This window comes from Epargyreus clarus, unplaced genomic scaffold (assembly GCF_041222505.1).
Source record: "Epargyreus clarus isolate Ecla_fem2 unplaced genomic scaffold, WU_Ecla_fem_2.2 ptg000031l, whole genome shotgun sequence".
Classification (NCBI taxonomy): Eukaryota; Metazoa; Arthropoda; class Insecta; order Lepidoptera; family Hesperiidae; genus Epargyreus; species Epargyreus clarus.
In genome coordinates this window covers 6,057,054-6,070,015 of record NW_027332236.1, presented here as the reverse complement: position 1 = coordinate 6,070,015, position 12,962 = coordinate 6,057,054, and the positions used below count along the sequence as shown (strand labels likewise).

At 37.9% G+C, this 12,962-nt stretch overlaps 1 protein-coding gene across 1 annotated transcript in view; it reads right to left on the bottom strand.

The window, feature by feature from the left end:
* p120ctn (adherens junction protein p120) overlaps positions 1 to 12,962 on the bottom strand; it is an 81,509-nt gene that overhangs the window by 21,907 nt on the left and 46,640 nt on the right. Inside the window, exons 3-7 of the mRNA XM_073089990.1 lie at positions 3,682 to 3,802; positions 1,872 to 1,997; positions 1,091 to 1,243; positions 521 to 609; positions 72 to 222 (exon numbers count right to left, since the gene is read on the bottom strand). Of these exons, the coding sequence (XP_072946091.1) occupies positions 72 to 222; positions 521 to 609; positions 1,091 to 1,243; positions 1,872 to 1,997; positions 3,682 to 3,802 (640 nt within the window). The remainder of the gene's footprint in view (positions 1 to 71; positions 223 to 520; positions 610 to 1,090; positions 1,244 to 1,871; positions 1,998 to 3,681; positions 3,803 to 12,962) is intronic.

Here is a 12,962-nt window from a genome sequence, read left to right as displayed (position 1 = left end):
AGTGCCGCCCCAGCCGTTCAAGTGCCGCTGAGCCATACCTTGTTACCTCCACAATATACACAAGCTCTCACCTTAAACTGTTGTTGTTGATGAGCTTGGTGCGGCGGAGGGTCGTACGCGGCGGGGTAGTGCTGGTAGCCATATGCGTCCGCCGCATATTCACCCCTCGGTGACGTCACGCAGTAGTGCCGCCCCAGCTGCTCTAGGGACGCCGAGTCGTACCTGTAAAAGAAATGAATATCTGTATTAATTTAGCTGCCATTTGAAAGCTAGTTCAAGATATTTAATTATATTTCATTGACATCGATTGAGGTGAAATTTGCCATGCATATTGAAATTTCAGCGCAATCGCGTACCGGGAAGTGGATTAAATTTAAATTAAAAAATTCCGAGACGTGAAGTTAAATAAAAGGTTTTAAAAAAACAGTAACAGGTATGGCAATATGTAAGTTGATATCTTGACAAAGCAACAGATTACATCCACACTCGGGTACTAGATAAAATTAATTGTTATATTGACCTTTGTTGTAAGTGTAGATTGTGTTGAGATGGAATAGCGCCCGGAGACGCGCTCCTAGGAGACGCACTGCCACCTCCCTCCACGTATTCCTGAAACACGAACATACATATTTTTAATTTAATCTCCATTAATATATGATTTATCGACCGCGTGATCCAAATCAAACGTGGAAACCGGTACATTACAAAAAAGTATAGTGACCATCATAAACATGAATGTCTTTTATTATGATCATGGTAACCTTTCGGATACTAGCACAGAAGCTATTCTACGCTACGCTTCTAGAGATCGGTGTTAATCAATCTCTCTAGTTACTCTTTTCTCTTGGACTATCGTAGAATTCCTCGAGTAAACAATTTATTCTTTTTTCTAAAGGAATAAGATCATAGGTAGAGTATAATAGCACTCCTCTTTTACTCTGTCTCTTTCTCCTTTATCTCCATTTCCTACAATTATCTTAACTTTACAAAACGAATGATACATTATGCACTAACTGCAGTATACCGACACTCCGTCTCCTCATAAAACAACTGTTAACATTAAAATATTCCAGGCACTAAAATACCCCACCTGCGCCATATAAGCGGGCACCTGCGTCGGCTCCACGAGGTAAGCGGGCTGCGCGGGGTACGCGGCGCCGTAGTGTGCGTACGTGCCGTAGTGAGCGCCGCCCGCGCCCACGCCGCCCGCGTACCCGCTGCCCACGGACACCGCTTCCATCACCTGGACATAACAAATAACAATTCATTTTTTTATTTGGCTACATGAAAAAGGGTTATGTATCCGTTTAGGCTGTATTTTTGGATGAGTGTACGCCGATTTATCCGGGATCCATAAAGAGGAAAGGTACATTTGCTGTGTATTTTTTGTACATATGAGTTTTCAGAGGTTTATGGCATGACTAATGTAATTAGTTTTTAATTAATTATGTATATTATCAGAGTATAGTCCGCGTAAAACAGCTAAACCGCTCTGAATATAGAAGTGAATCGCGTCGCCATAGCAAATTGTATGACTACACCTGCTCGCAACAACTTCAGAGCGGAATAGCAGTTTGGCGCGGACTATACCACATTAATCCGTAAACTGTATCACCGGGTTTAAAAATGAATAACACCTAACACTTTTAAATGTATTAAAAACATTAGCATTTATTAACAATGAGCCAGGATATAACTGCGGTACAATTTCATTAGGCATTATTAAAACCTTACGCGAATAACTTAAGAGCGGTCACAATTGCAGATTTGCTACCGTCTAAGATTGAGTTCTTGGGTTATAGCAAATCTGTTATAAGTATGGAATAGTTACATCGTCTCCTATGCCTACCTTATCACACATTCTTACTTACATGAGGATATTTCTGCGATGGAGCCATGGTGAGGTGCCCCATGTGGTTATAATGCGCAGCCGGAGATGATACATACTGTCCATAGTCAGGTTCCACGGGACCACCTACCACTGGGTAGTCGCCAGCCTGTAACAAAATTTGAATAATGGTTATGGTTACGTATTAACAAGGACCAATAAACAGTTAATAAAGCTTTAATTCCAAATATTTAGAAACATGTAAGGGTCCTAATTGTATAGTTTAAAGCTTAATTTGTTACCGAATAAGTTCATACTTTACGTTTCTTTAAGACACATATTATTTGAAGCACTGGAAAAATATCATCAAAGACTGACATCAGTAAAAACTACTTCAATAACATTACTACGCAAACCGATTATGACCAACACAAACGAATCCATCGCCCTCAAAGCAGAAACAACTATTACAACATATATATAAGATCAAAACAGTGTATTAAATTACATACAGAAGTCAAGGTAGACAATTCAAGGTTTCGTCACCTCTAAAAACGCACAATTGCTTTATTCGCCACAAAACAGCATCACATTACATTATCCAAATGAATGGAGAGTTCTTTATGAAAATTTCAAAGAGGGTATATTTTAATTATTCTTACGGTTCCTTTTTTAGAAGCTTTATTAAGGGTGAATTTTTGACGTGCGAGTGGATGGAGAAATCAGAGACTACAAGGGAAATGCTAAAAGAAGTCCAAAGGAGGAAAACGAAGCCGATTTTAATAAAAAAAATTAAAGTGTACGAGTATGACTATCGAAAAAAGTGTATATTTGAATTACTACTAGGTGTCAAAATAATTGGCTTAGCCATCCAATTCTTCGATAATATGTCTATTATATGAGAATGTATTAAAATTTTGATATTTTAAAGTATAAAAAAGATTATTGAAAAATATTGAAATCTCATTATTCTCCTAATAGTAATTCTGATTGATTGGCTGAAAACGCTAGATTCCACTACAGCGAAATGCAAATCAAATTCGCATTTCCAGCAAAGTGCAAATCAAGTTCACATTTGCATGAACTAATATACCGACATTACCGCGGACTATATTCGTCAGCGAATGTGTATTCCAGCCATTCCGGGCTTATTACGGTTCAGATTGAGTTCATTGACAATGAGATCCCTTTATCGTACTCGGTCAATTTTGCATATTGATGGAGAAATGAAATATACAAGACATTTATTATGCTTCTTAATCTGGTATGACATCTGTCAATTCGCGCAAAGTATATACATACATAACACATATGTTTACATTGGTAGTGACGCATTTATGTCCGAATTCAGGTGTTATTCCAATTCAAACTGTAATTGAGTTCAGATACCTGAAGTAACCATTAACATGAAGTTCAAACTTCTTTCAACTCATTTATCGTCGACGTCAACATCAACGTGGATCACAATACTCCTAAAGATTTTCAGTTAAACGCCTTATACCTAGTATTTTTTTTATGATACTGGAGTAGCAAAGCTGAGTGGCCAATGCCGCCCATGGACACCATTAACTAATCCTATATAGAACAGGCATTAAGGCCGATAACAGATACATTGTGCCTCCTGATAATTAAGATGGACGCGTCATATATAACACAGCCGGCAGGCGGCATCTATACTCTTCCACCAAAACGCAGAACTGCTTCACAATAGAAATGGGTGAGACAGTACCTACAACTTCGCTAGAATCAGACCGGCTCTTTGACCCATGCAAACCTTCCTCCAGTGCAGATTACAAAAGAACATTCGTCATAGATTTTCACGTCTCCACTTGTATTAGTGAGGGTATACTGACCTGCATGGCGAGGTGGTGCTGATGAGCGAGCGCGGCCGACAGCTCCGCGTCTTCCGTGGAGGCGTCCGACCGCGAAACGGGGCTGTGTTGAGGACCATACGCGCCCTCTACCGGCCCGTTGCTGGAACAAGAGATATCGATATTAAGCATAAGTATTAAGAACATGAAGATATGTACGACGATGCAGTGTCCCACGCGGTGGCATCAATCTTCCAAGCAATTTGGGATTTAGCAATTTGAAAACCTAATTGAACATAATTACTCGTGTACGAAAGATACAATTCAAAATATGTCCTATATTTGGTTTACCAAAATCTTAGATCCTACAATTTGACTATGAAGACAGAAAATAATTTCATGTTTTAATTACAATTTTTAACTATGAAACAAAAGTTGCCTAGTCATTCTATCTTGCCGAGGGTTACGAATTCGTTTTTCGACTAGATAAAAATCGGAATTGGGTAGACGTGGTCGTATGCCATCTTACCCTAAATATATAGATAAACCCTTAGGATAAAGTGGCATATGGCAACGCATATCCTATGACCATCACTATATCAATATTTCATTTGTTTATACTACCAGCTTTTAATTATTAAATTCATTTTTAGATACACTATTATATTTGCACATATATAAAATTCTTCTTCTAGATCCTTTAATAAAATGTAAAATATTATAACATTAAATAACTAATAACAACGCAAGCTGAAAAAATTTGGGTCAAAGTAAGAAAAGCACAGTTGACCCAGCTCTTCTGTTCTTTATAAAGAGCATAACATCTATTCTGTTGAACAAAAGTCCATGTTACAAGACTTCTAAGGTTATATTATTAAAAAGCTTCTTTATTGCAGGTATTGAAGCGAGCCGAGAGTCGAGACGAAGTTCGACAAAAGCTTGGACAATAAGCCCCGAAGTCTATAGCGGAGCTTTCGAATATAACTCCCCAAAATGTATTATAAATACATGATGATATTTTCAATTTATAAGTATAGCCGCGATAGGCTGAGTTTCGGCGTCATCCTAAAGGTGATAGTTCAAATAAGGTACGCGTCTCAGGTTTTATGAAACCGAAGGGCAAAGTATTTTTTCCTTTTTATTAAAATTGACGTGGTAGCAAACGATCATGTAGTCCACCTGACTAAGTACGTATTGGTATAGCCCGCGCCAAACTGCTAGTCCGCTCTGAAGTTGTTGCGAGCAGGTGTAGTCATACAATTTGCTATGGCGACGCGACTCATTTCTATATTTAGAGCGGACTAGCAGTTTCGCGCGGACTATATCTATGAATCATATACTATATACCAAATCAATATAGAAATGGGTTCTAGCTGAAGACGATCACAAATGCATTCACACTAATGGGACAATAGCTTTGTCAAATTTCAATCTTTGGTAGGCAAAACATTAGATAGATTGAATATTAATAACTATTGAGTACATTAAGGGTGAGAGATGGTAATACTGGTGCTGTTTGACAGCAACATCGAACAACAGTAGTACAATTTTGCCTATTACAAAATATGAACAAACCGCAGATGTACTCCGTTTCTCTTAATTAGTAGGTAATGCACAAACGTTAATGCAATATACATTCGTTACTTTAATGTATTAGTGCTCGAATAATTCCAAATGTGGTACACGGTAAATTATTATTTGAGTATGAAATTCGAAAATTCGTGTAAATATTTCGGTACTAATCTCTCAAAACATATTACGGCTCGAGCAGACGTGCTACTATTAGCAGCGACGTTTGGCGATTTTACGATTACATATATCCTGCATCACGTTTTGGTATAGTCCGCGTAGAACTGCTAGTCCGCTCTGAATATAGAAATGAATCGCGTCGCCATAGTAAATTGTACGTCTACACCTGCTCGCAACAACTTCAGAGCGGACTAGCAGTTTGGCGCAGACTATAACTTGCTGCATTCCGGCGCAGTATAGAAAAGGCGCGTTTCAGCGACGGCACTAACGTCATCGCATTTTTCGCGGTTAGTTGCTATTTGGAGTTCTCAACAATAACTATGACTGGCGCATAAACGTTTTCCTGATGTCATGTCAAGTAAAATCGTTGCATGTAAGAGCCCAGTAAAACGCAGCTAAATCGTTAATCGCAGATATTAAAAGAGGACGTCTGCTGTAGTCATTACATGCGAATACAAGGATTACAGAGTTCATTAAAATCAAATTAAGTAATGGCGTTTACCGTACATCAGATGCACTGGCGAAATAGGTCAATTTCTAGCGAGCAATTAACAAAGTACAGTACATTTAATGTGGTTAAATGGAATGTGGAATCTCTTAATAACACACGTTCCAACTATAATTATGGCTGTTATACGTAAATGTAGCGAACAGAATTTACTAATAAAACTCTCCACTCTCGTAAATCAGACTTATGTTTTATTTTAGGGTAAGTACATAAAGTATCCTCCATTTGTGTATCTAATATAATAAGACACATGCGACATTAGTCAGCACCAACGCGGTGACTAAACGCAAGACAGGCTGCGACCAAAAAATATTCGTATATTTTTTCAAAATTTGGTTAACTTGGTATCAAGTTGTACAGTCGCAACGACATGTTAAGAGATTCGGCATTTCACACTATTTGTCGCAGCGAGCCTATGCACGGTGCACACGCAGACCTAACGACATGCGAATCGCATACGATAGGTCAGTGTCAGTTTTGTTATAACCGCTGAGAAAACGTAAACGACGCTTCTTTGTTTAGTCGCAACGACAAAACGCACATTTTGCGCTCGTTGTAACGCACCTGTATCGTAAATCACTAAAACCAGCACTAGACTTTAGTTGTCGATAAATTAAATTATTACAGCAAAGTCCAATTATCTATCGTCGTTTAACCTCTAATCCGCTCATCACTTTTCATAATGGATGTGTTAATCAAAAAGCGAACCAACGCTATTGAATTTAATCGATTAAAATCAAACCACGTGACAGGCTTTAATGGTTCAATTAAGCGGCCACAGGATTCACACAGCTCTTTCATACGAGCGATTTGTAAACGTGTTTTAAGTGGACATTTATGCGACGTGTTACGCGTACATTTTGTTTATTAAATCTCAATTGACATTTCCTTGAGATGTCATACGCTTGTTTGTTAATCGGACATATGTATGACAAGCATAATTATGGGAGAAACTTTAACCGATAATTGTACGTTTCAACTTCTTTTGGGCTAAGGTTTTCGTTATTACATCAGCTCCCTTATATGTAATGAATCTATTCCCGCAGATTTCCTTTTCAGTAAATGTTCAAAGATATTAAAACCAAAGCATTAGTCATTTACATTTTATTTATTTTCTGGTATACATATAATCCTATAAACTCATGATAAACATTTGTTATATGACTTTTTACGAATTACTACTCACATCAATTGAACTGCTTCTAACCACATAACCTGACGCAGTACCTAACCCGCTAGTATAAAAACTCCGCCAGTCGCTTGCCCTTTCCACCCCAATGACATAACAAACTGTTTATTGACACGCCGTGACACGATTTCAATTGAATATATCAATCACCACTTCCACGCTATCGACTTTACTTGTTTACATTCGACTATTTGATTGAGTTAAATATTTGTCACATATTGTTGACAGACGACCAATTTGGGATGCGCTTCTAACGATAAATACGGTATACAAAATGCGATGTCCTAAATAACTACATCCTCAACCCATTGTTGTTCCAGTGCTGGACAAGGTCACTCTCATAATGATAAAGGTTATAGGTCATAGTCAAGTGGAGTTTATAGATTTTAGAGAACATTTCTTTTGTTATTTACACAATTCACAGGGATGTATGTTTCTTCGCCGTTAAAGAAAGTGATAAATTAATATCTAACGCGTACATACTACACAGTTTGAAGCAATTTGATATGCATATATAAGGTTCGAACCCAAGACCATCGGCATGAGGGGCCCAATTTTAAAGTTAATTTATTGTAGTGACACTATCACAGCTTTTGCACTACAAGTTTCATTTACGACAGAATAGTTTAATAGTTTTGTTTCCTTGCAAATTATTTAAGAGGCAACTCAGTTTCTCAGATAGCGAAGTACGGAAGGTGAAACTTTGCTACGAACAAGGTCTTATGATGTTTAATGAAAATGCGAATAATTTAATGAGATGCCTAGTTTCAACGCTGTACAGGTACATTACACACACTTAAACGCATACACACATACATACATACATACATAAATACATACATACATACATACATACAAAATGAGACACCTGTAAACGGTTGTATTGTATTCATACAAACACAAATAAACTAAAAGGACAACTATATTCCCTAAATAATAGTAAATGTAATAGTGTAAACTGTAAATCTAAATATTATCATCGCTGGCCAGAACCACTAACTTTTAAAACTCATTAAAAGTAATAATATATTTAACGTAAACTGTTTTCAGTAATGAAATAAGTTTTCAACTCTAATAGCATTCTATCCAAAAAAAATTAGTAAAAAGATACAGATTATTTATCTAAATAGTTTACAGTTGCTTAGTAAAAACCAACTTACTGTCGCCCAAAGCAGATTAAAACAGAGCAAATGCGCTTAATAAATCAGAGTACGTTCGAATTAATTGCTTTTAGAAAACAAACAAGTAACCAAAAACTAATTTCATTCCAAATTTTAGTCACAAACTGGAACTACCAACTTATTGGGACAGAAACGAAGTAATTTTAATTCGTACATAAAATCCATAGTACATTCGTACAGAGGGATTAGCTGTTTTTAGAAAAGGAATCACTCGTACATCAATGGACATTATTTAGAACGAAGGGATGCAACGTTATATCGAAATATCGATAATACAGTATCCAAAATATCGATATAGAAACCAGTGCTGATAGGATATTACCATATTGAAAACAAAACATCGATATCGAAAATTTGAAATATTTTATAATAGTGATACGTCTATTTATAAAAGTGATACGAAATTTGTTGGCGGGCAGAATCTATTCCTGGAGTTATCGATAATACTGCATTGAAATTTTAAATAATATCAGTACATCGCTATTTTAGACCTTGGAATTGACAAAGATTTCCCCTTTCAAAAGGACCCGTGGGAGTAACACTAGGTTATGTGATTTTTATCCATTAAACATTTCCGGGTGGCCGTCCTCAGCACTTCGTCGATATTTTAGAGTTTTTACACCCACGACATAAATATCAATAAATATATCGATAATTTCACAACCCAGCATCCTTATTCAAACCGAATTTTATTCCAACGAATCAAACACCGCATACCTCCATTGTGATGACTTGAATTTATATTTAGCCCGGGGGCCGGTACAAAAAAGAAAATGTTTACAGGCGGTGCGGTACGCGGATACGCGCTTTGTTCGGGTTCGACAGGTCAAGATCCTCGCGAAACCATTGTGATATCGATATTATCGGTCGAGCTATTAATCGTTATGCTTACATGTTTTAATCACATGTGATATTAAAAGAAATAATTTCGGAATTGATACAGTTGTGTTTTTATCCCCTGCCTTTCGTTTAAAATGATTAACGCTTTAAAGTTGATTTAAAGTATCACGGTCATGAGGAAAACTACGTCCCGATCTTGGAAATATATAAGATATGTGATATAAAGTTTACCCGCCAGTTCCTGGCGTTGTGACCTTCCTTTTTTTGTTGACGCCATGGGAGTGACGCCGGGTTATGTGGGATTTTTACCGCACTAAAACCCCCCCGGTGGCCGTCCTCAGCGTTTGGGGGAGAACTCCGGGATCTTCAACGGAACACAACCGGAGTCCTCATAACGCGATGCCCTTCTCTCGTTCTCTGCCCTGCGGGGAGCAATTTACGCTCCTCTCACATCCCCTGGTGATTACAACGATATGCGACCACAGAAACCGCTGTCCTTCCCGGGGTCGCTTGCTGGACGGTTTGAGCTCCCACTCTTGCCGCCCGCAACCCCGGAAGCCCCCTTTTAGTCGCCTCTTACGACAGGCAGAGGATACCGTAGTCCTATTCTGGTCCCGCTACTACAGGGACACTGGCTTTGTGACCTAATCCTTCTCATTGTTAAAGCATACCGTACACAGCAGTGGGACAGTAATTGGTTGATGGTAATTACTGTATAATGAGTAATAAACAACACAACAAAAGTTACAAACCAATATTTCTCACTAATTGCAACGATCAAAAGAAACTTTCTTCTGCCTCATAGTAGCAGTTATTTAGATTCTACAGGTATAGGTAGGTGAAGGTTTATAAAAGATGTGTATGGGCCGATAAAGATAACATAAGTGACAGAATTCATGATCGGCACCGCGCCAATTTTATGAAAGGCCTGAGCAGAAGTCGAAAGATGGCGATCAAAAGTCGTTATTAATGGTGATTAGCGTTAATTAAACTATTAATGCCTGTGACTGACTGTCTCGGGCAATTGAAGACGGTAATTCTGAAAAAGCATTTACAAATTGTGAGTTATTAAAAGAAAAATAATAGAACAACCTGTCACAGAGTAGTGATGATAGTGAAATTTGATCGCCCGGGGTTTTGGGTTTCAAATCCCAGATACACGCCTCTGATTTAGTATGCGTATTTGAAATCAATTGTCATTTGCTTTACCGCCGAAGAAAAACATTGTTTTCTTTTTTTCTTGGCATGCTTGAAAATTGATATAAAAGTTCTTAAGGGTATGTGAAGTCTGTCAACTAGCGATGCGCGATTGTTACTAAAAACAATCGAATTATTCGATTGTTATTGTGTTCGATTGTATTCGAATAACTATCGAAATTCTTCGATTGTATTCGAATAACTATCGAACAATCGAAATTGTTCGATTGTTGGTCGATTGTTCGATTGTTCGTCGATTGTTCGATTGTTCGTCGATTGTTCGATTGTTCGATAGTTCGATTGTTCGTCGATTGTTCGATTGTTCGATAGTTCGATTGTTGGTCGATTGTTCGATTGTTCGTCGATTGTTCGATTGTTGCTCGATTGTTTAGTACACGCAAAACTAGTAACAGCGCAGTCAAGCGATACGCGATTGTTACGTAAAAATACAACTATCGAAGCTATTTGGTTGTTGGTCAATTTTATTTAGTATACACAAAGCTACTAGCAGCGAGGAGCCCCTAATTTCTGTGTTTAAGAAATCTGAGTCAGTTATATATTTGGTGGGGGAAGCGCACGTGCGTCGTGCACCCTTCCGCTGCTTCGTTGCATTCCTTTATTTAATGGTGCGTCCACACCTTGCTTCTCGCACTGCTCACTGCGCCTCGTGGCCACACACTCTCACACCCTACTCGCGTTGTTAATATTATTTTTCTTCAAAGATATAGTATTTCACCGATTAATTTTAATGTAACTATGAGTACATAATTTTTTGTGATAACTTTTATCTATAATATACGCTAAAAAAAGACATATTTTATATTTTCTGATAATCTTTTTCTATAATATGCGCCATGAAGACGTATATTATATTTTTCAGATGACCTCTTTTTGAAAACGTTGTCATGAAACGAACTTAGGGGATGACTACGACATCTGGATTATCGATGATACTCCATAGTATTTGATACAAAATGATTTATGGTATAATTATTTCTCAACAATATATACAATTGACTAAAATGTAATACAATACTTTACATTTTCCAACCAGTGGCAAGTGACGATAGCTTTGCAACACGACGCACCTGCACATTGTCCTGAGCACACGTATGTGGCCGCGCGATATAATTTGTATTCGGTCGTCGATTGTTATTCCAAGGTCGATTTTTATTCGTACGTCGATTGTTATTTCAAGGTCGATTTTTATTCGAACGTCGATTGTTATTCGTACGTCGATTGTTATTCGTACGTCGATTTTTATTCGAACGTCGATTGTTATTCGTACGTCGATTGTTATTCGTACGTCGATTGTTATTCGTACGTCGATTGTTATTCGAACGTCGATTGTTATTCGATTGTTTTTTTGTTACTACGAATAAATCGACAATCGATTGTTGATTCCGTCGATTGTCGATTTATTCGATTGTTTTTTTTAGAACAATCGCCCATCGCTACTGTCAACAACAATTGGCCAGCGTGAACTATGGTCAAACCCTTTTCACTTTGCGAGGAAACTTATAACCAGCACTGAGAAAGAATAGGCTGTTGATGAGTTAATAAAACAGCTTAAAATTTCCTCAGACGAGACATATGGTACAATACGTATACGAGTTCGAAAGGTCAAGATCCTACGAATCGATCGCAACATTGGCAACATCGACTGATTTTATCGCTCGCACTAATGGATGCCACAATTGTGAACCTAATCGCGAATTGATGAGAATGTACTATTGGTTCGTGGAAAATATTGTAATGGTACACTTTTATCGTATCGAAGTAGCAAATGAGTTCGCGTATTGGTAAGTGGCTGCTGTCGCCCGTGGATACGTAATCGAACCTAGGTAGAAGCAGAATCCTACCCGAAGTCGGCTACAAATATTTCGACTTTTTTATACTATCAAAGTAGCAAACGAGCATGCAGGTCACCTGATGGTAAGTGGGCACTTCCACTCATGGACATCTGTAACAAACCGGCCGCGGTTGATACGACAGAGGACTAAGTTAAAACGCCTCGGATAAGTATGTCTTCCTTAGCAAACCCTTCATATCAGAACACATTAGCGTTTAACACTGCTGTTATGAGCAGATATAGGTGACGTCGGTGTCTCCGGAGTCGACCCACAAAGGTTACTACCGCATCAAAACTAATTGAACTAAATTGAAGACTAGTGCTAGTGTCTCTCTTGCCCCTCAATCCATTGGTTAACGTTCTTCACCAGATGGTCACCATGCCATGCAGAGGAACTCAAGTTTGACTTCCAATAAAACATTAATTTAACTCAGAGCTTCTCAATCTCTTCCCACCCACCGCCCGATAATAGAATATAAATAGGTATGACGACCTATTTTTCAATATAGATCTCAATCTAATAAATTTCCATAAAACCTTTTGTTTTCACCGTGAATGTAAATCCAGACCGCTTTTAATTTATCTTATAATCTTTGTCTGCGACTCATAATTGTTGTAAATTTTACCCTATTGTTGTAAGATAAGAAAAATGATTTATTTAATTTGAGTCCTAGCAGCCTATAGACGCTGTACCTCTATTCAGCGTCCCTTGAGGATAGATATTCTCCTCGAGGAAACATCAAAATTTCAATAACCACTCAAGGTGTTTGCTTACATGGCCTTACCGATGTTCCTAGTACACATACA